The 26669-nt window shown below is 43.0% G+C and overlaps 1 protein-coding gene across 1 annotated transcript in view; it reads right to left on the reverse strand.

Moving 5' to 3' along the window:
• Window positions 1-1188: 1188 nt before the first annotated feature.
• Window positions 1189-26669, reverse strand: part of LOC126176219 (trypsin delta-like) — a 60922-nt gene continuing 35441 nt past the window's right edge. The window contains exon 2 of the mRNA XM_049923362.1: window positions 1189-1548. Coding sequence (XP_049779319.1) covers window positions 1189-1548 — 360 coding nt within the window. The remainder of the gene's footprint in view (window positions 1549-26669) is intronic.

Raw genomic sequence — 26669 nt, forward strand, 5'->3', positions numbered from 1 at the left:
CCAATGTGCTAAAACCAGGAGTTGTGCATTTACTTTTAGACTGCTAGCAGTCCCTCATTGGGTGGTATCGTGAGCCTGGATGCACCATACATTCCGGTGGATGGTGTGTGGACGCCTCCTGGCTGCCTTGGAGCACTGCAGTGGACACCAGCACCAGCATAAGGGCAGCCCACCAGAGAGCGTGTGCGTATGTGTGAAGATACGATCAAATTGTTTAAATATGCATTCAGAAGGGTGTGGGTAGTGACTGGAAAAACTGTCTGAATTTCGACATCGCAACTTATACATTGAAGAGATTATTACGAAAGAGTTAGATGGAAAAAGAAGAGTGTCTATTGGTGGAAACAGAATAGAATGTATATGATTTGTTACTGACAAGATGCAGAAAGTAAACGAACTGCAAATAAAATGACGCTTGTGTGTAATGTGGCATGAGAATTAATACAGTAAAAACAAACATTATGGTGATCGAAAAACCAAGGAGATTGGCATATATTAAGATAGAGAAAGTTGTTTTAAGCCACGTAAGAGAGTTTATTAAGATCTTGGAAGTATGATTACTGAATGCTTGAGATGCCATTATGGATTGGAACTCGCATTACTATAGCGGAAGGGGCATTCTGTAGAAAAAGGAGATTCTTATGTGGCCAACTAGATAAAGATCTGAGGAAAAGGCTTGGCAAGTGTTTCGCCAGAAACGTGGCGCTCTAGGGAGCAGAAACATGGAAACTGAGACGAAATGATGAGAAAGAGGCTAGAAGAATCTGAGATGTGTATGCGGAGGAGAGTGGAGAGGATAAGCTGGGTGGAAAGAGCAAGTAACGAAATAATGTTGGAATGGGTTGGTGGCAGAAGAAGACTGCTGCAGGTTATAGTAGAAAGCAAGAAGAGCTGGATGGGACATTCGACGAGACGGGAGTGCCTGCAAACAGACGCTTTGACAGGTTCAGTTCTTGACAGGAGATTGAGAGGAAGGAGGGGATGCAAGATGTTAGACGTCATAAAGGGATATGGAAATTATGTGAACCAGAAGAGGATAGCAGAAGACAGGAGGGCACGGGGAATTGCTATGGGAAAAACTGCTTTTAGGTAGAACACTGGTCATGATGAATTTTAATTATCTATAATTCTTTATTGAAATTCGATGTTTTTGGGTACCCAAAATGACTCTGGACGAGGTGCACTTGACTATACACCCGTTTGATCCTGAATCCAGGAACGCAGAGCAGCGACGCTGGAGTAGACGCCAGGGTACTCCAGCAGACCACATCCCGCGCCCCAAGAGACGATGCCATACTGGGTGGATCCCGCCCCCAGCGGCCCGCCGCTGTCTCCTTGGCACGAGTCCTTGCCGCCTTCCTCTACACCCGCGCAGATCATGCGCTCCGTGACTCTGCCGCCGTAGGTTTTGTTGCACGACGAGCGCTCTTGGATCTCTACGGTGACGTATTGAAGTGTGCTGGAAATTGACCCTGTGTCTGTAGTGCCCCAACCGGTGACATTCATGGAGGTGCCAGCTGCTGGTTCAGATGTTCCCAGATTGACCGCCTGCAAATTATAAGAATACCAATTGGAAACACCTTTGTTGGGAGAGAACATCATCGCTGGCAGAAAATAACGTTATTAAGTTATGGACGTTGATTTCGTTGTTGGAATATATGTTATTTGGTAATGAAGAGTTCCTGGTATAATGCAGGCTCTAGCTTCAGGCAATCTCGCTAAATGGTTGATTTGGTCGTAATGCAAGACACAAATCTTCTTGTAGTTAACAAATCTTTTCACTTGAAGTTGTCTTAGACCAGCTATGTCTGCGGAATATACACTCCTGGAAATGGAAAAAAGAACACATTGACACCGGTGTGTCAGACCCACCATACTTGCTCCGGACACTGCGGGAGGGCTGTACAAGCAATGATCACACGCACGGCACAGCGGACACACCAGGAACCGCGGTGTTGGCCGTCGAATGGCGCTAGCTGCGCAGCATTTGTGCACCGCCGCCATCAGTGTCAGCCAGTTTGCCGTTGCATACGGAGCTCCATCGCAGTCTTTAACACTGGTAGCATGCCGCGACAGCGTGGACGTGAACCGTATGTGCAGTTGACGGACTTTGAGCGAGGGCGTATAGTGGGCATGCGGGAGGCCGGGTGGACGTACCGCCGAATTGCTCAACACGTGGGGCGTGAGGTCTCCACAGTACATCGATGTTGTCGCCAGTGGTCGACGGAAGGTGCACGTGCCCGTCGACCTGGGACCGGACTGCAGCGACGCACGGATGCACGCCAAGACCGTAGGATCCTACGCAGTGCCGTAGGGGACCGCACCGCCACTTCCCAGCAAATTAGGGACACTGTTGCTCCTGGGGTATCGGCGAGGACCATTCGCAACCATCTCCATGAAGCTGGGCTACGGTCCCGCACACCGTTAGGCCGTCTTCCGCTCACGCCCCAACATCGTGCAGCCCGCCTCCAGTGGTGTCGCGACAGGCGTGAATGGAGGGACGAATGGAGACGTGTCGTCTTCAGCGATGAGAGTCGCTTCTGCCTTGGTGCCAATGATGGTCGTATGCGTGTTTGGCGCCGTGCAGGTGAGCGCCACAATCAGAACTGCATACGACCGAGGCACACAGGGCCAACACCCGGCATCATGGTGTGAGGAGCGATCTCCTACACTGGCCGTACACCACTGGTGATCGTCGAGGGGACACTGAATAGTGCACGGTACATCCAAACCGTCATCGAACCCATCGTTCTACCATTCCTAGACCGGCAAGGGAACTTGCTGTTCCAACAGGACAATGCACGTCCGCATGTATCCCGTGCCACCCAACGTGCTCTAGAAGGTGTAAGTCAACTACCCTGGCCAGCAAGATCTCCGGATCTGTCCCCCATTGAGCATGTTTGGGACTGGATGAAGCGTCGTCTCACGCGGTCTGCACGTCCAGCACGAACGCTGGTCCAACTGAGGCGCCAGGTGGAAATGGCATGGCAAGCCGTTCCACAGGACTACATCCAGCATCTCTACGATCGTCTCCATGGGAAAATAGCAGCCTGCATTGCTGCGAAAGGTGGATATACACTGTACTAGTGCCGACATTGTGCATGCTCTGTTGCCTGTGTCTATGTGCCTGTGGTTCTGTCAGTGTGATCATGTGATGTATCTGACCCCAGGAATGTGTCAATAAAGTTTCCCCTTCCTGGGACAATGAATTCACGGTGTTCTTATTTCAATTTTCAGGAGTGTATGCCAATCACCTTCATTTTTTCCGGAGAAAGAAAGACAAGTGCAGAAAAGAGTAGTGACAAGACATCAGATCAATTCTTTGGTGCAAGCTATGAAATTCGGTAGTTGTTAGCTCCAAAGTCAGTTAACTTTCTTGTATATTTAGTGCACGTTTCCTAAACTTACACAGAAATAGGGACCTTCACATTCTCGAGGGCTGTTTGTTCTAACACTGTAATACATTTCTGTACACGAAAATTTTGTGTGTGTGTGTGTGTGTGTGCGTGTGTGTGTGTGAGCTACGAGGAGTCATTACAACCAAGTTTAGGAAACGTATGATTTGTTAGCGGGAGACTATTTACGTTTGAGCTGACACACCTGTGGCTTCCATAGTTGTAGGGATCCGTTCAGAAAAAACGACACTTAAATATATCTCTGGAACTTCTGGTGCAGTTTCAGCCAAACTTGGTACAAACACTAGTGAGCCAAAGCATTGTGACCGCTATCTACCACCTGACTGAGAGTCTTCTTCGTTATTCGAACGCGACGCGTTTTGGAAAGTACGCGGTTCAGTCACATTAATGTGACCACCACCTATGTTCGACGTCAATCTCCAATAACGACTCACATACAGCAGGTGGCCACACTACCAGTGGAGGTCACGTACACTGAGGTGAGAAAAGTTATGGGACACCCCGTAACACTGTGACCGACCTACTTTGGCCCAGTGTAGTGCAGCTACGCGACCTCCATGTAGCATGGACTAAACAAGTCGTTGGAAGTCCCTGTAGAAATACTGTGCCATGTTGCCTCTATAGCCGTCCATGACTGCTTAAGTGTTGCTGGTGCAGGACAGATATATCCCACAAGAGTTCAATAGGGTTCACGTCGGGCCATCTCGTTGCCCATATCATTTTCTCGAACTGTCCAGAATGTTCTTCAAACCAATTGATAACAATTGTGGCCTAGTGACATGGCGCAGCGTCAGCCATAAAAATTCCATCATTGTTTCGAATGTGAAGTCTATGAATGGCTGAAAAAGGTCTCCAAGTAGTCAAACACAATCATTTTATGTCATTGATTGGTTCAGTTAAACCAAACGATCCAGTCCATTCGACGAAAACCCAGTTCACATCTTTAAGGAGCCACCACCAAAATGGTTCAAATGGCTCTAAGCACTATGGGACTTAACATCTCAGGTCATCAGTCCCCTAGACTTAGGACTACTTAAACCTAACTAACCTACGGACATCACACACATCCATGCCCGAGGCAGGATTCGAACCTGCGACCGGGAGCCACCACCAACTTACGGAGTACCTTGTTGAAAGCTTCAGTCCTTGGCTTGGGGGCGTGTGCCACACTCGAACGCTACCATTAGCTCTTACCAACTCAAATTTGCACTCATCGGACCAAGCCACGGTTTTCCAGTCGTCTAGGGTTTTGCCACGGATTTTTGCGATTCCCCCGACAGACGTTCGAGTCTTCCCTCGGGCATCGGTGTGTGTGTTGCCCTTAGCGTTACTTAGTTTAAGTTAGATTAAGTAGTTTGTAGTCCTAGGGACCAATGACCTCAGAAGTTTGGTCCCTTCAGGCTGTACCACAAATTTCCAAATTTCCAATGGTGCTACATAAAACTGGTGTCGAGGCAACTACCGTGCACCATGGGCCATAAATGACAGGGATGAACGACTATTATGGTGATGTGTATGGACGAATAAACGCGCAACTGCTGAGGGCATTATGGAGTGAAATGTCAGAAAGAAAACACCCTGCAACAATCATCAGAGTGTTGTGTTCTGCAGAGTGTTTCGTGACATTCCCTGGATGGTCTCGTTCTGCAAGGTATAATAGATCAACAGAAGTATGCATCTATCCTTGTTGACCATGCCCACCCTATCTTCTAGTTATTTTTCTTTGGTACAATGGCACCTTCCAACAGGGCAATGCAATGTATCACATTAGATGGCTAAAAGTGTATGCTCCTGGTTCGAGGAGCACCAGGATGGGTTTATCGTACTTCTCTATCCATAGAAATCCCCAGTTGTAAACCCAATTGGGAATCTGTGCTACCACCTCTATCGGTCTTTTCACCCCACAGATCCTCAACCGAGAACCGGCACTGGAATCGACACATCTCCACATCCCTGTCGGTACTGTCCACAATCTCACTGACTTTCTTCCTGCACATCTCACTGTGACACAGGCTGCAAAAGACGTTTATTTAGGCTTTTGACTGATAGTCGCATTTATGAGACTGGACAGTGTATTTTAACTAACAGAGATGTATGCGGAATTAATTGAGTGATGATACTGTTTGCAAAAGAGAAAATCTACTGATGTCAACGACTTTCACACACAGTACAATGTTGCGGCCCCAAACTTGAGAGGGATCATATCGCACGCTCTGAGCACATGCAGAGAGTGGTTAAACAAAGGTGAAACCACGGGAAGCGACAAGGTTCGAGATGTCCATGCCTCTTTAAAGAACGTGAAGGACAGAGGTTTTTCCGCTCTATAAAGCAGGAAAGGCGGCGATCTGTGACAGATATGACAGCAGACTACAATGCTTGTGCACCAGCAATCGTTTCGCTGCACACTGTTCACCACATATTGTTGAACATGGAGCACCACACCAGGCGACCTTCAGTATCCACGAATTGACCCATCAATACAATCAATTACAACTGCAGTGCACATGAGTCCATCGAGATTGGAATCATATTAAACGAGTACTCTGATTGACATTCATGTCCATACTCCATCGTCCAGGAGAACAGTTCAAATTATGTACCATGCCAGTATTGGAACAACATTTGTTCTACCCCAAAGTACCATCATCGAATATGGCGGCGATGACATCATCCAAGATGGCGACAGTGACGTCATTCAAGATGGAGGCTTTTGGCGGGAAACTACCACGCCCCCCTCCCCTCCACTCACACGGAACAATGGCAGAAAGTTCAAATTCCAACAGGATAATGCATCACACTTAAGAAAATGGTGGGAAAGAAAGGTCACTTGGGCTACCTCCACTAACCTGTCACCCAACCGCCACCTCTTCCTATGAACTGGCACCAAGTTTGAATTTTGACTGTAAATAAAGGTCAATTCGCATATCTCTACTAAGCTAAGAAAATGGGGCAACAGAAAGGACACTTGGACTAACCTAAGTCACCTGACCCACACCTCCTCCTAAGGATTCGTGGGAAAAGGACGCAACCAATGCTGGACATAAGTCCTTATTTTGCATGCACCAGTCTTTATTTAAACAATTTCATGCAGCACAGCCATCCAGTGTGTTCACCATGATGTCCAGACTCCAACTGACCTAGTACGCAGTACCACCACCAAAGGGCACTCTCATCTGTGACGTAATCCAAGATGGTGGTGGGATATGGCTGGAAATAGTGATTTCATGACGAGGTCTGGACTCAAACTGACCTAGTTTACAGTGCCACCACCAGAGGGCGCTGTAGTCCAAGATGGTGGCCATGATGTCAGGTGATGATGCAAGTAACGTTATCCAAGATGGCGGCAAACAGTGTGTTCATCATGAGGCCTAGTACATATTGTCACCACCAGAGAGCGCTACTGTGACGTCAGCTGATGATGCGAGTACCATTACACAAGATGGCGGCAAACAGTGTATTCACCACGTGGTCTGGTACACAGTACTGGCACCAGAGGGCGCTGTCGTCCATGACATCACCCAAGATGTTGGCAAGCATTGTGTTCGCCACGTGGTTTAGGACACAGCCAGAGTATTACATAATCCAAGATCGTCACTCACAGTACGCGAAACAAGTGTCATCCCTCGCCTCACCTGTAGTCAAGCACTGAGAGAGATGCTGCAAAACTTTCTCTCTCATGCGTTTCTAATGCGGTATGCACCACGTGTATAGCCCGCGAGTGCACGAATGTTGACGTCATGGCATCTAGCCCACACGCTCATACTGACCCCACAGATCGTATTCTAGAAATATGCTAACGATTGTAATGGAACATATGTGGCACATGTGGCACATTGTACTTAATTCCAATCCAGTTTTAATTATATTCGATAACTGAATGTCTCACTTGGAGATTCAATGATCAAATGAGAAGTTCGAGGTTTTCCCACTAGGAATGCACTCATCATTCATTTATGACGTAGCACCCTCCATCCCTAGAATGCTGCACTCCTATTGGCTACTGCATCAGTGACGTGATTCGACGTCATAGAAGCTATATAAGCCAAAGCACAACCAAACTCGCCCTCAGTCTGTTTCTGCAGTTCTACGAGTTTGTCACAGGTAAATCATTGTAATTTCACCATCATCAAGAAGTGTACCAGCAGCACCAGCAGCGACAGCAGCTGCAGCTGCTGCAAAATCCGTCGAGGAGATTAAGATCAATTACCTGGTAAGTACTTTTTCAGTGTCCAAATATCCGTTTGAGTCACAGTCCACTGACTACTTCGCCCTTTAACAGATTCTGTGTCTGTGTTATGTGTTTTCTGTGTTTATCAAATATCTGTTTTGGGCGCAGTACATAGACTGATACACCCTTTAACGGATTGTGTATTATATCTGTTTTGGACCACACTGTACACAGACGGCAGAGTCCTTTAACGGACTGTGAGTGTTATATCTGTTTTGTACTGCAGTCTACCCAGACTGCTACGCCCTTTAACGGATTGTGTGTTTTATATCTTTTTCGACCACAGTCCACAGACTGCTGCGCCCTATAACAGATTCTATCTCTGTGTTATGTGTTATATCTGTTTGGGCCACAGTCCACAGACTGCTGCGCCCTTTAAGATTTTGTGTGTGTGTGTGTGTGTGTGTGTGTGTGCGTGTGTGTGTGTGTGTGTGTGTGTGTGTGTGTGTGCATGCTGCAGAGATTTTTTTTCCATACTGGATATTATACTCAGTCTTTTCCGTCTTTCTAGAATTCGTGCCTCGCATTTTAGCTGAGCTAGCCCATCAGCTAGAGGTCGAGAGGGCTGGAGCACACCACGAATGTAAGTACACTCCTGGAAATGGAAAAAAGAACACATTGACACCGGTGTGTCAGACCCACCATACTTGCTCCGGACACTGCGAGAGGGCTGTACAAGCAATGATCACACGCACGGCACAGCGGACACACCAGGAACCGCGGTGTTGGCCGTCGAATGGCGCTAGCTGCGCAGCATTTGTGCACCGCCGCCGTCAGTGTCAGCCAGTTTGCCGTGGCATACGGAGCTCCATCGCAGTCTTTAACACTGGTAGCATGCCGCGACAGCGTGGACGTGAACCGTATGTGCAGTTGACGGACTTTGAGCGAGGGCGTATAGTGGGCATGCGGGAGGCCGGGTGGACGTACCGCCGAATTGCTCAACACGTGGGGCGTGAGGTCTCCACAGTACATCGATGTTGTCGCCAGTGGTCGGCGGAAGGTGCACGTGCCCGTCGACCTGGGACTGGACCGCAGCGACGCACGGATGCACGCCAAGACCGTAGGATCCTACACAGTGCCGTAGGGGACCGCACCGCCACTTCCCAGCAAATTAGGGACACTGTTGCTCCTGGGGTATCGGCGAGGACCATTCGCAACCGTCTCCATGAAGCTGGGCTACGGTCTCGCACACCGTTAGGCCGTCTTCCGCTCACGCCCCAACATCGTGCAGCCCGCCTCCAGTGGTGTCGCGACAGGCGTGAATGGAGGGACGAATGGAGACGTGTCGTCTTCAGCGATGAGAGTCGCTTCTGCCTTGGTGCCAATGATGGTCGTATGCGTGTTTGGCGCCGTGCAGGTGAGCGCCACAATCAGGACTGCATACGACCGAGGCACACAGAGCCAACACCCGGCATCATGGTGTGGGGAGCGATCTCCTACACTGGCCGTACACCACTGGTGATCGTCGAGGAGACACTGAATAGTGCACGGTACATCCAAACCGTCATCGAACCCATCGTTCTACCATTCCTAGACCGGCAAGGGAACTTGCTGTTCCAACAGGACAATGCACGTCCGCATGTATCCCGTGCCACCCAACGTGCTCTAGAAGGTGTAAGTCAACTACCCTGGCCAGCAAGATCTCCGGATCTGTCCCCCATTGAGCATGTTTGGGACTGGATGAAGCGTCGTCTCACGCGGTCTGCACGTCCAGCACGAACGCTGGTCCAACTGAGGCGCCGGGTGGAAATGGCATGGCAAGCCGTTCCACAGGACTACATCCAGCATCTCTACGATCGTCTCCATGGGAAAACAGCAGCCTGCATTGCTGCGAAAGGTGGATATACACTGTACTAGTGCCGACATTGTGCATGCTCTGTTGCCTGTGTCTATGTGCCTGTGGTTCTGTCAGTGTGATCATGTGATGTATCTGACCCCAGGAATGTGTCAATAAAGTTTCCCCTTCCTGGGACAATGAATTCACGGTGTTCTTATTTCAATTTCCAGGAGTGTACATTTGTAAAACGTAGTTCTTAGATGAAATAATTTTGTGTAATATATATTGGTTATCCAAGTGCCTAGATTGAGCTGTCTGAGACATACTCTTTTCTTTTCTTTCTAGATGATTCAATGCATAGGGAGGGAGCCACTGAGAGTGTCATGCAAGCAAAGCAAGGCGGGGGTGAAATCCGTGATTGGGTTCACGAGATGGCGGCTGCTTCGGATGAAGAAGAAGAGCTCATGGCCCTTAAAGATGAGGTAGCAGATACACCTGAGTGGGTGGGAGACCTCACTGAATGTACTGACGAGTTGCTCAAGTCATGGAGCCAGAGTGGAGAAGGTGAATATTTTTTGAATCTCATCATTACAGCAAATAATTACTCTTATTTAGTCTTATTATTTATTGTTTCAAATCTAGATCATTAAACTTAATTTTTTCTTATTTATGTTACAGGCACATCACATGAATAAATGATAATTAATTGAAACCCTCAGCTGCCGACAGGTGTTGTTGATATACCTTGATAGGGACAGCTGAAAATGTGTGCCCCGACAGCGACTCGAACCCAGGATCTCCTGCTTACATGGCAGACGCTCTATCCATCTGAGCCACTGAGTACACAGATGAATAACGCGACTGCAGGGACTTATACCTTGCACGCTTCCAGTGAGACTCACATTCCCAAGTGTCCACAATCTACATATGTAATGTTCCTAATAGATATTTGCCCATCCACTCATTACTCGCGCACACCAAGGTGACGATACCCGTAAGAGTTCGGCCAACCTGTGCGCATTCACACAGACAAAGTTCAATGGCTGGGTAGCCTTTTAACTATATATGAAGATAGTAACTGTTCTCAAAAGAACAGATACCATTGATGACTGTGCAGCTTCTGTAGAATAAGTGATAATTAATTGAAACCCTCAGCTGCCGACAGGTGTTGTTGATACACCTTGATGGGGACATCTAAAATGTGAGATCCCGGGTTCGAGTCCTAGTTGGGTCACACATTTTCAGCTGTCCTCATCAAGGTATATCAACAACACCTGTCGGCAGCTGAGGGTTTCAATTAATTATCACTTATTCTAGAGAAGCTGCATGGTCATCAGTGGTATCTGTTCTTTTGAGAACAGTTACTATCTTCATATATAGTTAAATGGCTGCCTGGTCATTGTCCTTCGTCGATGCAAATGTGCACGGGTTGCCCAAACTCTTATGGGTATCATCACCTTAGTGTGCGTGAGTAATGAGTGGATGGGCAAATATCGATCAGGAACATTACATATGTAGATTGTGGACAGTTGGGAATGTGGGTCTCATGGGAAGCGTGCAAGGGATAAGACCCTGCAGTCACACTATTCATTTGTGTCCTCAGTGGCTCAGATGGATTGAGCGTCTGCCGTATAAGGAGAAGATCCCGGGTTCGAGTCCCGGTCGGGGCACACATTTTCAGCTGTCCCCATCAAGGTATATCAACAACACCTGTCGACAGCTGAGGGTTTCAATTAATTATCATTTATTCTAGAGAAGCTGCATGGTAATCAATGGTATATGTTCTTTCGAGAACAGTTACTATCTTCATATATCACACGAAGTACATCGTGTATCTAGAGCGGTGCTTGCAGGGGCGGGAATTTGCCGAACACCACAGAGACATGCTGCACTGTATACAGCGCCAATCACAGCTGCGCGAGAGGTGGCAGCAGCACCTGCCCTGTAGCCCCACAAGCCCTCTGGCACCTATGGGCAACTCAGCTAGCGCAAGAAGACGAACAAGGACATATGTCTCCCACCTCACCAGTCGGTAATGGAGACATCAGACCCTGCAGGCCATCGCCGCAGCCCGGTTGTTCCCACCGAGCAACACTGCCTCCACTTCCTCAGACAATTCGCCCCTACCGTCAATGAAAGGTGTGTGTAGCAAGGTGCATACCCCTCCCTATAGCTGATGCACCCTCACCAGCATCATCATCGATGGGCTGAACTCCTAGTTGCAGTAGCAGTAGTACTAGTGATATTGATTAATATATGGCTACTCTCGGGCATGGGTGTGTGTGTTTGCCCTTAGGATAATTTAGGTTAAGTAGTGTGTAAGCTTAGGGACTGATGACCTTAGCAGTTAAGTCCCATAAGATTTCACACACATTTGAACGTATGGCTAGCGGTAGTGCTCTCCCCCATCCTATTGATAGTGAAGGACATCAGAATAACCTTATAATGATCCCTCTAGAATACTCAGCTGTTGCTAGGGCTTTTGAGGGGCGCATCTCATTCACAAGGATTGAGGATCCAGGAGGGTACCACAATCCTGTTGGATTTTAGAAGTGTGCCTCTCTGTCTTGGAGACTGAGCTCCTCAGTCATAGAGGATCCGAGATTTAAAGCCATTAAATGCAGTGCAGTACTATGCTGTGAGTTGAATCACCCATGTAAACATCCAGGTGATGCAGAGACTACAACTCTGCACTATATATGGGGTATTAATGGCGTTCTTTCTTTTACCACATCCATTGCTGAGTGGTATCATGAATCCACCTTGAGCGCTATTATGGCACGATTTTCCAAGATGTAAGTATGTGGGTCAGCTACAGCGATTAGCCATAAACCACACCTTGACATCCATATACGTGTCTATGATCTGGTAAATGGAGGGTCCAGTTATATTAAGCTCCCTAAAGATACAGATACCAAGAAGGCATACATTAATGCCAAAAATCCATATGATAATGCTTGTTTTTCATGGTCAATCCTGGCTAGAGAGAGAAAGTACAATTAGCGAGGTCATCCTGAGTGACCGAACAGTTACGAAGTCCATGTATTAAGACATCTTTTAACTTTGATGGTATGGAGTTCCCCATAAAGATCCAGGACATACCTAAATGTGAGGCGCAGAATACCGGCATATCGGTTCACATTTATGGTATGGAGAAGAATAACGAGAAGTCAGATGAGCAAGACAAGCACACCATCGTCGGCCCCCTCCATTCCTCAAAATTTGCAGGTGAGCGAGAGCTGCATGTAAACATGCTGCTCTTCTCTGAAGGTGATAATTATCACTATGTTTGGATCAAAGATATGTCCCGACTCCTTTCCTCCCAACTATCAAAAAATCACTATAAAAAGCATATTTGTTTAAGTTGTCTGAATTATATTTCATCGGAAGAGTTTTTAGCTAGGTACATCTATTAGATTGTGCTTCCAAGGACCCGGTACGTGTTATTATGCCCACAGAGGAAAAAACTTCATTAAATTTCAAAATGCTCACCACCAGCAGCGATGTCCTTTTGCAGTGTACACCAACTTTGAATGCGTGCTGGTTCCTATTACTCATTGTGAAGGGAACCCCTTAGCCTCACATACAACCTTCACTCAAAAACACGTACATTATGCAGCAGCATTCCAAGTTGCAGGTGGACATGATCCTAAACGTAACCGTTACCAGTCTTATATCGGGGACGATCCTGCAGTTTGGCTTCTCACTGAGCTTCAAAAACTTCCATGGGAAGTTGATAAGCTCTACAGCACAAACATTTATATGACCAAATGAAAGGAAGATGATGAAGTGTATGAGAAGGCGGTTAATTGTCATATTTGTGGGTTACCATTAGATAGAAAAGCGGAAACTCCCCGTAGAGAGCATTGCCATCTTATGGGAAAGTTCTGTGGTGCAGCTCATAATGCCTGAAATTGGAAGTTTAAGTTACCACGGCACATACCTGTCTTTTTTTATAATTTGAGTGGGTATAACGCTAATTTTCAAGTTGAGCACTTCGTTAATTTCCGTATGAAGAATGATCAGGTTAGTGTCCTCCATGAAAATGTTGAGAAGTACATTTATTTCTCAGAACGAATGACGCCAAAAATTACACTCCGCTTCCTTGACTCTTTATGCTTTATGCAGACTTCACTCCAGAAACTCGTTGAAACTTTACCTCGGAATGATAAGCATATCACTCGATGTGCATTTCCTGATGAGGAAAAGTTCCAGCTTGCGACTAGGCAAGGAGTTCTCCCATACAAGTATGTAGATAGTATGGCAAAACTCAATGAAATCAGGTTTCCCGACATATCTGCATTTACCAGTACTCTCACAGGCGATGCCGTAACTGCAGCAGATTGTGAGCATGCAGTGAATGTCTGGCGGGAATTCAACATCCCCAATTTGGTAGAATACGCAAGACTACACACGGACACAAATGTGCGTTTGCTTGCAGATGTTTTCAAAAAGTTCTGGAGTGTATGTATGGCGACGTACTCTCTGGACCTCACCTTTTATTACATGGCATCTGGGTTGTTCTGGGACGCTATGCTCAAAAAAAGGGGTGGAGCATCGAACATTTGACTGATGCTGCAATGCTTCTATTTTTTGAGCGTGGGATCCATGGGGGACTTTGTCAATGCGTTCACAGGCATGCGAAGGCAAATAACCCGCAGATGGGTGTCAGCTTTAATGCATCCCTTGATTCGAGTTACATTATGTCCTTAGATGTGAACAACTTATACGGGTACGACATGATGCAGCTACTGCCGGTTGGTGGGTTTCGATGGGTGCCCGAAAACTAATTGAAGGGATTAGGTGGAAAAAGAATGGGTCTTGCAGCTGATTCTTTTGTAGGGTATGTGCTTGAGGCAGATATTACATATCCTAATAATTTGCGTGGAGAGACAAGTGACTTGCCGTTATGTCCAGAGCAACAAATTCCGTGAGGGAGCACCATACCTAAACTGTTGGCTACTGTTGGAGATAAGCAGAGGTATATTATCCGTTATCATAACCTCCAGCAGTGCCTCAGCTTAGGAATGAATCACCCGGGCTGTCTCCTTCAAGCAGTCCTCCTGGTTAAAGGAGTGTATTGAACTGAATACCGAAAAGAGGGTGGTCGCGAGTAATGATTTTGAAAAACAATTCCATTTTCGCGAAAACTATGCAGAATGTAAGAAATTAAGGCGATGTTTTGACTAGAACTGCATGGTAAGGGCGTTATGACGTGAGAAAGTGTATCATCAGGCCAAATTTTAAGTGTGCCACCATCTTCAATGAAAACTTTGTTGCTGTGGAGATGTCGAAGACTGCAGTAGAATTTATGAAGCCTATTTATTTGAGGATGTGCCAACTGGATATCTCCATATTCTACATGTACCGCTTCCACTACGAGTTTGCGACGAAACCTCATTTAATGAAACCAAAGTTGCTTTATATGGATACAGACAGCTTTATCTACTGGATCAAGAACTGCGATCCATATGAAGTAATTAGGTGCCACAGTAAGGAATTCGACATGTCTTGTTATGAAGTCGATAATCCTTATGGTGTTGTTCCTAAGAACAGGAAGCTTATCGGTCTCATGAAAGATGAGGCGAATGGTTTATTGATTGTAGAGTTTGTGGGACTGAGGTCCAAAATGTTTGCATATCGTACAATAGATGGGGGCACCCAGAGGGGGCAAAGGGTGTTAGACATTTGGCACCTTGAGCTCTAAGAGTTTGTAACAATAATGTACCTATAATAATTTTTTTTCTTTATGCATTTAGATAAATGTTTCTTTCAGAATTTATGTAAAATAATGTAAATATTATCTTTGGATTTTTTTCTTTTTGTGTCATGTTAAAGAAACTGTAAACAACTTTTGAAATGAATGTTATTACTTATGTTAGATTTCAAGCAATTTGATAACCAAAGGAAAATGTATTTAATGTTAAAACTATTGTAAAATGTGAAAATTGTAATTTAAACACTTGGTCCATACGTAGGTAATGCATTAGAATATGTATAATAGAAAACCTGTGGTGAATACCCTACCTGTAGGGGCGCGGGAAAAGGTGGATGCAGGCGAGCGCGGGAAAACGCACACTGGCGCGGTTCGGCACAACGGGCTCAGTATTACAGTCGGAGTTGAGCATCGGTCAGAGGAACATGTACTGTACCGAGGAGGCTATCTAGGAAAAGTGGATTCCATTGAGCCTCGGATGGGCCGATTCCGACGACTACTTGGCATGGCTATATTCTCAGGCACAAAACTGGAAAGATTACGACGCTAAGAAGAATGAAAGTGCCGATACTGTGAGAGCCTTAGCCGTGCCTGTATGTGTGCTGTGCTGCCCGCTATCTCGCTGCCCGCCATCCGCCGCAACGACGTGCACAGGTCAAACATTTATTTCATCTTTAGAAGTGTATCTGTGTGGACCAGTGTTGAAACTGTTCTGACTGTTCAATAATAACGTGACTTTTACCAGAATTGCTTTAGCCGTCACTTATCCTTATCATTGACCTAGACAGGGTCCTTACCACATATTGTGCAACCCGAGTATCCTGAATTGAAAGTTTACAGTTAGTACTAAATTATCTGCAGCCCAATTTAAGCTATAAAGCAGTTTGAAAGTCAGGAGTGCCAATGTAAATGTTAGTAAAGAACAACAGCATGATCAAATTGAAAAATAAATTTTGAATTGAGCTAGCAATGTTATTTAATTCATTTGAGACTGAAAGAATGATAACTAATCGATTCCGTAAAAATAAGACAAAAGATTAATTCTTCACAGATTGATAACTTTGAGTGTTAATTTACCTTCAGGACTTACTAGTTTCAGTATAACGACCATAACAGTTTCAGGGCCCCCCCCCCCATTTTCTTGCCTATTCTTGCACATTTTGAAGTGTACTGATCAGAATTGAACAGTAAAATTAATTTCTATATTAAACCTAAGTGTATTAGTGTTTTTCCAATTTTAATAGTGACATGGTATGTGTGTTTTCAAAATTGCTGATTCTAGGGTAATCTATGCCCGATTTCAGTCTGATCAATATACAAAGTGCAGCTCGTAGTAATCATTGCTGTGTGGTGTTGTGTAAGTTTAGCTCATCCAAATTAGTACAAAAGAAGAAAACCTTAGTTCAGTAGATTCTTTCTGGTTCTAAAATTTGCCATAAAAACGCAACATTACTACGTGTCATTATGCTTGTACATGCTACCACTTGTACAGGGAAAAACTCACTCAATGCCTAATTAGGCTGGCGACCGTATTATTAATCATTGGTAGTATCTACTGTGTGTACTTCTTGTCCATGCGAACGCGTAATTGTACTTTACAATTGCTTGACGCATCACTGTAGTTACTGACTGAATAAGTCCGAATTGCTTCCATTAGGAACACGCGGTCAACTTATGTACTAAATCCTTGTTTACAAGGTGAAGCCCGTGAACTTATTACAGTACAGGCTTTATTGAGCTAACGCACGTCCGACAGGGCGGTAGTGTTACAAGTGGCTTCCCGGTGACAGGACATCCAGTTGTTGTCGGTTATACACTAACGTAAAGACCGAACAGTGGATGTTCAGTGGCACGAACAGCAATAAAGTTTAGCAAAGTAAACTGCAGTGTGAGTCAAGTATAATAGTGTGGTACAGTTGGCATTCAATATGGACAGAAACGTAGACGGGGTAGATGTGCCGAGCGAAATGGAGAATGCGGCTAGCAGTAGCAGGAGTTTACGCGGCCAGATAACAGTTGGCGTTAGCGGAAGACAATTGGCGTACATACAATACCATGAACACGTCAACGAACAGATTGAAATGTCGCGATCATCTCGAACACAGCAAGGGACAAAACGGGAAGAAGAGGGTGACTTTGTAGATGATAGTGGGTACGTGAACGAATCCACTGATATGTTTGATTCACCACAGATAAAGAAAGAACCGAAAGAAATTTCTGAAATAGGATCGGAAAACACAAATTCCATAGAACAAAACAGTGTAAAGATTTTAAGCATGAACGACTTATTTGAACAATTAACCAAACAAATTGCAGGACAGACTGAGCATCTGAAAATACAGGGCCATCAGCTCAAAACACAGAATGAGCAGCTTAAATCGCACGTTGATGCGCAGCTCAAAACACAAAGTGATCAGATTAAAGCACAGGTCAAAGATCAAGGAATTAGAATTAGTAAACAAATAGAGCAGGTAGAACAAAAAGTGGGAAATTTAAGTTCTGTGGTAAATAATATGAAATTTGAAATTGACACCATTAACAAAAATATGGAAACTATGCAGGAGGAAATTGGTAACATTAATAGTAGATTCGATGTTGAAATTCTCAACATCCAAGAGAAAGTAGAACCTCTGGTTGAAACTAAGGTAGACGAAAAAATTTCGGTCTTAAAACTGAGATCGTAAATGAATGTCAACGCGGAATATCGCAATTGAAAAAGGTAGTTGTAGACACTGAAAAAGAATTAGGTGAAAAAGTAACTGGATGTGTTCAAAATTGTACGAAAATTCAAGGCAAAATTTTCGATCTAGAGAGCAAAATTAAAGATAAGCCTGGTGTTGTCTGTAATGGCACACCGATTACGAAGCTATTAGAAGGCGAGGAACGCTTCGATCCCGCCAAGAAACATAACGGATGGCATCCATTAGATTTCATCAAAAATTGCGAGAGAGTATTTCCTGAGCACTTGTCTGATCAGGAAAAGATAAATGTAGTAATTAGCGCCTTAGCAGGTGACGCTAAGCGCTGGGGAATAAATTTAGATACCGAACGAATGACGTTCGAAGAATTCAGGCAAAGATTTACAGAAGAATATTGGTCTGAACAAAAGCAGGACCATTTATGGCGCGAGTTTATCATGGCCAAACAGCATGATAATAGGGGCAGGAATTCTTTGAAAGATTTCTGTGAGTATTGGTACCGGAAATTGACACATTTAAGAGGCCGAAGATCAGATTCAGAAATTATCTGGGAACTATATAAAAAGCTTCCAGAAGATTCTAAGAGGTATGTAGGAAGCAACCATCGTAGCTTCCAAGCATTTCTAGAAAGGGTCGAAGACGAAGACCATTGGCGCGAAAGTCGTGCCAATTATCAAAATTTTGGCAACCGTAATACCCAACACGATGACGAAAGGAATGACGGCGATGGATTTCGCGTCAATGTAATACAGAGAGGAAGAGGCAGAGGAAGAGGCAGAGGAAATTATCCAGGTCGCGGTAGAGGGTATGCCGCGCAACATAATAACGACGCGGGAAACTAATTTCCGCGAACGCTGCGGGCCAAATGGAAGCGGACAATACATACCAGCCCCGAATTAAGAAAAGATACCAGACCGACCGGAATGTAATGAGACAGGTTAGAGACAGGCGTGAAACGACGCAACATGTTGTGGCGAGACAAGTGTCAGGTGCGAGCCAGCATGAGTCATCTATGCCGCACAGAAAGCTCCAGGTTAACGGGCGAGTGGAGCATCAGAGGGCAACGGCCCAGTCTAGCGGAACATCTGTTCAGAGAGAAGCCGCTAGCAATACGGCAGCAGTAGGTGCGAATGTAGCCGTAAGAGATAATGAAAATTTTACGAGTGATAATTCCGTGGCAAAGGAAACAATAGATGAGACTGTGAATGCACACAGAGGTGCGGTTAGCAGTGTTTGCCATGAGGAAAAGGGCGACAATGAATTAGCAGAAGTAACTGATTGGCGTGTGCAGATCGACGATCTGTACAAGGGCCTAAAGCAATGTGAGTGGGAGGATTTTAAGAAGGAGTATGAGGCGAAGAAATTAGTTAATAGAAAGGGAAATGATAGGGGCGTCAATAAAGTGACGTGGCCCAAATTTGAAGAAGGGAGAATAAATAGCGCCGCGAAAAGTACGCGTGCTGCCGATAAGGGGAAGGTTAATGACAGGAAGGATTTGGAGGATGAAATCCTCAGCATTGACGAAGAAATAACTTCTGCTAACAATCCGCCAATAGTGCAAGCTGCTACCGAGAGGCACCGTGGAGAAGGGGCAGATAATTACATGAAAGTAATTAAAGTCCACGAGGATTACACCGAATGTGAAGTCACAGTAGATGTAAATAAAGCTGATGATGAGGCCGTTTCGCCAAAAGAGGAGATTGAATTAAAATCTAAGCCTGATGACAATACCGAGGAGGAACTTAGTGCCTGTCTCAGAAAAGCCTTTATGTTAGAACCTGATAGCGATCCGGAATGGTCGGATTCCGACGATAGTTCAGATGATGAAACATACGCAAATACAGACAAAATTGAATATACTAACTTTCCCTGTTGTGCAAAAGTAGCGTACTTAAATGAATCTGGTGTTGAGGAAGAGAGTAGTGATGACTCTAGTGAAGATGTATTTTTAGGTGTAAAAGAAAGTGAATATACTTTTACAGAAAGAGGGTATGAGAAAATCAGTGAAATCAAAGGGGATGCAGTTAAGTACGATATTGTACCTAACAATGACGAAGTGTCAAAACAGAATCCAGATGTTGTGACTGAACAAAGGAAGAAAGAACCACCGGACGACTTAGAGTTTATTTCGCAAAGGGTTCAGGTAATTAATGACTTTGAACTCCCGGAACCGAAGAAACCGCCTGATATATGTGAAGTGAATGTTAAAAGCATATCTTGGGACGATGTTATCGTCGACCCGGATTTGCTCAAGGAAGACTACGGTAATGAAAAACATTCGACGGTTAAACAAACAATAATACCAGTTGAAATTTATAACATGAAATTGCAAGTACTTCTTGATACTGGGTCTCAGATAAGTGCAATTTCCCAATCGTTTTTCGAACACATTTGTGATAAGCCTGGGCTAGTAATTATGTCAGTAACAGGTGTAAAAATTGTTGGGGCTACTGGCAAGGCTAGCAAGCCGGTAAAGAACCAGATTTTGGTTGAATTTAGTATAAAAGGACAAAACTTTGAACACGATTTTTTGGTTGTGCCAGACCTGAGTACTGAGATGATTTTGGGAATAGATTGGTTGGATAAGGAAAAGGTTATTATTGATTGTAGCCAAGGAGTGATCAAAATTAATAGTACATTTAGGAATTTGGAATTAAATTTTGAGGGAACTGGGAAAGTGTTTGATTCAGAAATTGATTCTTTGTTGTTGGAGATTGACCAAGGGAATGATGGGTTGACGAACAAGTACGAGATGTACCATGTCCAGAAATTATTAAATGAGAGTGACAAGCAGGGGCATGAATTTAAGGGAATGGTGGAAAATTTAGAGGGAATATCTCCCGAACAGAAAGCAGAATTGCTTGAAATTTTAGATAGTAACAGCCCCGTATTTTCGGACAAACCTGGCCTAGTTAAGAATTTTGAATACCAGATTGAGACAATAGAGCATAAACCTTTCTTCGTAAGACCGTTTTCGATACCCATATCAAAGAAGCAGGCTGTTCAAGTGGAAATAGATAAGATGATAGAGTGGGGGGTAATCGAACGAAGTAACAGCGAGTATAATAGTCCCCTTATCATAGTGAACAAAAGGGATGGGGGAGTAAGAGTAGTTATCGACGCTAGGACTTTGAACAAAATTGTAAAAAAGGAAATAGATAGACCTGAGAATCTGGACGAAATTCTCCAAAAATTTTATAACGTAAAATATTTAACCAGTCTGGATATGACCGCCGGGTACTGGCAAATCCCGTTGAGTAAAGAATCCCGTAAATATACCGCTTTTCTATTCGCCGGGAAATGCTATCAGTATAAAGTAGTGCCATTTGGGCTTAGCACATCTGTGGCAGTATTTATTAGGGCACTGGACTTTGTGTTAGGTAGAGAACTGAGTTCCCGGTTAACCATTTATGTAGACGATTTACTGATTGCTACAGAAACATGGCAGGAGCATTGCGAGTTATTACAGAAAGTTTTTGTTGCTCTACAAGCAGGGGGCATGACACTTAAATGGAAGAAGTGTGAATTTGTGAAATCGGAAATAAAGTTTCTGGGGCACGTGATTACTACAAACGGTATTGGCAAGGATCCGGAAAAGTTAAGTGCAATATCGGGATGTCCAGCTCCTAGAAATAGAAAACAGTTGAAAGCCTTTCTAGGTTTGTGTGGGTTCTATAGAAAGTTCGTCAAGGGCCAAGTTTTTAATAGTCCTCATTTAAATAATTTACTTAAGAAAAATAGTGCTTTTGTGTGGACTGAAGGATGCATGAGAGATTTTGAAAACTTAAAAAGGGAACTTTTGAATGACAATATTTTGCATCACCCCATACTGTCAAAACCTTTCCATATGAGTACTGACAGCAGTGCTTATGGAATTGGCATAGAAGTGTTCCAAGAAATCTGTGAGGGCAGAGAAATCGAACACCGGACTATCGCATTTGCCAGTAGAACCCTAACAAGATACGAGAGAAACTACACTATTTCGGAAAAGGAAGCTTTAGCCATTATATGGGGGCTAAAGAAATTTAGAAATTATCTGTGGGGCCATAAGCTCATTATACATACTGACCACAAAGCTTTGACTTTTCTTAAAGATTGCCGTTTAGTTAATGGTAGGCTGACTCGTTGGGCTTTGTACCTGCAACAATTTGAATACGATATTTGCTATGTTAAAGGTACTGAGAATTATGTGGCAGATGCCTTATCTCGATTGCCTAATGGTATGAGTGAAGTGCCCAATGAAAATGGGGAAGAGGGTACTTTTCAGATAAGGTATATGAAAGAGATTTCAGGAAATAGGAAAATTGAGCAGATATGTAAAAATATGAGGTACCATCAGAATGAGGATTCAACCTGGAAATCAGTGAAGGTAAATTTTGACAGTGTGCAGTATCCTCAAATTAAGAAATATTACAAAATTTATAAAGGCATTTTATATAGGAGGAAAGATTTAGTTACTGAGGAATGGAGGGTATGTTGGTCAAACCAGTTTGATACTGATGTCATAGATTATTTTCATTTGGCATTGGGGCATAGTGGGCCGAAAAAATGTTTGGATAAACTGAATAATGTCGTAGTGATTACGGGTAGTGTAAGTAAGAAGGTAAAGGAACGGATTAAGTCATGTGATGTCTTTCAAAAGACCAAAGTACCGAACAAAACTAGTAGGGGACCGATGCAAAGTACATTGCCTGAAGACACCCTAGACTTATTATCGGTAGATTTATATGGTCCCCTCCCAAAGACTTGGGGAAATTGTGCATATGTTTTGGTGTTTTTGGAAGTATTTTCTAAATTTGTGAAACTATACCCCTTGAAAAAAGCCACAGCAAAAGCTGTATTTAGTAGGATGGTCGAATATTTCAGGACCATCGGGAAACCCAAGGCAGTACTATCGGACAATGGACCCCAGTTCATATCCAAAATTTGGAAAGATGGAATGGAGAAAAATGGTGTGGAGGTTAAATATATTGCAGCCTACCATCCTGCAAGCAATCCGGTTGAAAGGTACATGCGCGAAGTCGGGAGATTGTGTAGAACATACTGCAGTCACAATCATAGAGCCGGGGGCAGATTCATATCGGATTTTGAGAATGTCATGAACACATTACATCATGAAACTACAGGATTCCCACCGGAATAAATTTTGTTAGACAGAAGTAGTAAAAGTTTAATTGAAGAAAAATTAGAGTTTCCACCTTGTACAAGTTTGGGATTGAATCAAAAGAAAGAATTGGTAATAAAAAGGGCAAAGCACAAAGCCGAATCTAGATCTAGAAGACACGATAAAAATCTAAAGGTTTCAAAATTTAAAATTGGAGATTATGTTCTTTTAAAAACCCACGAAAAATCTAGTGAACTAAACCATGAAATTTCAAAATTTAAATATATTTATAACGGACCATATATAATACAGAACATTCCACACGAAAATGCTTACTACCTAATCTACCCAAAATCCAAAAGACCTTTAGGTGTAAGAAATATTGTGGACCTGAAACTGTATGTTCCCAGAAACGAGTAATTGTGCTGTATCTTATGCTGAACCCAAGTTGTTTCAAATGTAACTATTCTTTGTAAATGTCTGTATACCATTGAAAGTTTACTAATGTAGTTATGTGAGTTTCAGATTACCAATTGTACTGTAACTATAAAAATGTATGGAGGAAAGGACTGAAAGGAAAGGATAAATGCTTTCAGACAGATAAAAGATGGAACTGTCAAAAAGGAAAATGGGCAGTGTATGAACCAGAATATGAAGGACTGCCAAATACCAATGAGGGCAGATAAATAGTCGATGGTAAATAGTAAATGTAATCCAGAGGATGTGACAATATGAAGTGAAATGGACTGCCCAAATCCACATAATAGGCAGCAAATATGTGTAGATAATTTTCTGAAAATTTTGTGTGTGTGTTTTGTTTAATAAGTTAAGAAATGGACTGCTATTCAAAGCAAGCAGCGACAAATTATCTTATCGTGTACACGAAATATGCATTTGTGTTTGTAGTTAAATGTTTGCATTCCAGAATTTTAAATTATTTCTTTAAGAAATTTGGGAAAAAATGATTAAATTGCTATTTTAGTAATGTTAGAATTGGAATTTGGACTGTGCAAAAGGCACTTAAGTAAATAACGAGAAATTGGTCTTAATATGTTAAAATAGTGTGAACCTATATACAGTGAGTGGAAGGAAATATGTAGTGTAAATCTTCTTGAACATTTACGTAAAGAATCAGAACCAGTGTATTATTGTTAAATTTAGTGTTCCCATAAAATTTACACTTAAGAAAATTTTCTGGAAACAGGGGCACGTGTAACAATAATGTACCTATAATAATTTTTTTTCTTTATGCATTTAGATAAATGTTTCTTTCTGAATTTATGTAAAATAATGTAAATATTATCTTTGGATTTTTTTCTTTTTGTGTCATGTTAAAGAAACTGTAAACAACTTTTGAAATGAATGTTATTACTTATGTTAGATTTCAAGCAATTTGATAACCAAAGGAAAATGTATTTAATGTTAAAACTATTGTAAAATGTGAAAATTGTAATTTAAACACTTGGTCCATACGTAGGTAATGCATTAGAATATGTATAATAGAAAACCTGTGGTGAATACCCTACCTGTAGGGGCGCGGGAAAAGGTGGATGCAGGCGAGCGCGGGAAAACGCACACTGGCGCGGTTCGGCACAACGGGCTCAGTATTACAGTCGGAGTTGAGCATCGGTCAGAGGAACATGTACTGTACCGAGGAGGCTATCTAGGAAAAGTGGATTCCATTGAGCCTCGGATGGGCCGATTCCGACGACTACTTGGCATGGCTATATTCTCAGGCACAAAACTGGAAAGATTACGACGCTAAGAAGAATGAAAGTGCCGATACTGTGAGAGCCTTAGCCGTGCCTGTATGTGTGCTGTGCTGCCCGCTATCTCGCTGCCCGCCATCCGCCGCAACGACGTGCACAGGTCAAACATTTATTTCATCTTTAGAAGTGTATCTGTGTGGACCAGTGTTGAAACTGTTCTGACTGTTCAATAATAACGTGACTTTTACCAGAATTGCTTTAGCCGTCACTTATCCTTATCATTGACCTAGACAGGGTCCTTACCACATATTGTGCAACCCGAGTATCCTGAATTGAAAGTTTACAGTTAGTACTAAATTATCTGCAGCCCAATTTAAGCTATAAAGCAGTTTGAAAGTCAGGAGTGTCAATGTAAATGTTAGTAAAGAACAACAGCGTGATCAAATTGAAAAATAAATTTTGAATTGAGCTAGCAATGTTATTTAATTCATTTGAGACTGAAAGAATGATAACTAATCGATTCCGTAAAAATAAGACAAAAGATTAATTCTTCACAGATTGATAACTTTGAGTGTTAATTTACCTTCAGGACTTACTAGTTTCAGTATAACGACCATAACAGTTTCAGGGCCCCCCCCCCCATTTTCTTGCCTATTCTTGCACATTTTGAAGTGTACTGATCAGAATTGAACAGTAAAATTAATTTCTATATTAAACCTAAGTGTATTAGTGTTTTTCCAATTTTAATAGTGACATGGTATGTGTGTTTTCAAAATTGCTGATTCTAGGGTAATCTATGCCCGATTTCAGTCTGATCAATATACAAAGTGCAGCTCGTAGTAATCATTGCTGTGTGGTGTTGTGTAAGTTTAGCTCATCCAAATTAGTACAAAAGAAGAAAACCTTAGTTCAGTAGATTCTTTCTGGTTCTAAAATTTGCCATAAAAACGCAACATTACTACGTGTCATTATGCTTGTACATGCTACCACTTGTACAGGGAAAAACTCACTCAATGCCTAATTAGGCTGGCGACCGTATTATTAATCATTGGTAGTATCTACTGTGTGTACTTCTTGTCCATGCAAACGCGTAATTGTACTTTACAATTGCTTGACGCATCACTGTAGTTACTGACTAAATAAGTCCGAATTTCTTCCATTAGGAACACGCGGTCAACTTATGTACTAAATCCTTGTTTACAAGGTGAAGCCCGTGAACTTATTACAGTACAGGCTTTATTGAGCTAACGCACGTCCGACAGGGCGGTAGTGTTACAAGTTGAAGATTATATGCAGTGCCTGTATGGTCACAGCGCTGAAGACACTCCACACATAGTTCAGCAGATTAGTATTCGATTATAAGGTCACAAAGTGTACACTTTACTGCAATCTAAAGTTGAATTGTCTCCTCAAGACGATAAAAGTCATTTGTGAAGATGGGGTGGAAATCCTCCCATACTCACACTATTTTCTTGAAGTGAAACTAGGGGTGGGGGACTCTGATTGAGAGATAGAGAGAGAATGAGTGTGTGAATGGGGTTAGGGGGTTTATGCATCAAATAGTATGGCTCTTTTATCATAGTGTAATTATTGGTTGTGTGTGTGATGTGTGGTGTGAGTGTGTGTGCATATGTGTGGGTGTAAAAATATGTATGAAAGTGTATGCATATGTATGTGTGTGTGTAAAATATGTATGAATGTGTAAATACACACACACAGATATATATATATATATATATAAGGAACATATGCTGAAAGAATAAATAAACAAATACAAAAATTAAGTCTTTATATATATATATATATATATATATATATATATATATATATATATATATATATATATATATATACCATGTGCTGGAAAATAAAAAACATTATTGCGACTTTATTTACATATAACCACAATGTGCTGAAAAAAATTATAAATTTATCATTTAAATACTTTAAAAACATTGAGACTTATTGTCTCAATAAGTTGGAGCCAATCAATTAATTAATTATTTCAAGGAAAATGTCT

The sequence above is a fragment of the Schistocerca cancellata genome, chromosome 3 (assembly GCF_023864275.1).
Source record: "Schistocerca cancellata isolate TAMUIC-IGC-003103 chromosome 3, iqSchCanc2.1, whole genome shotgun sequence".
Lineage (NCBI taxonomy): Eukaryota > Metazoa > Arthropoda > Insecta > Orthoptera > Acrididae > Schistocerca > Schistocerca cancellata.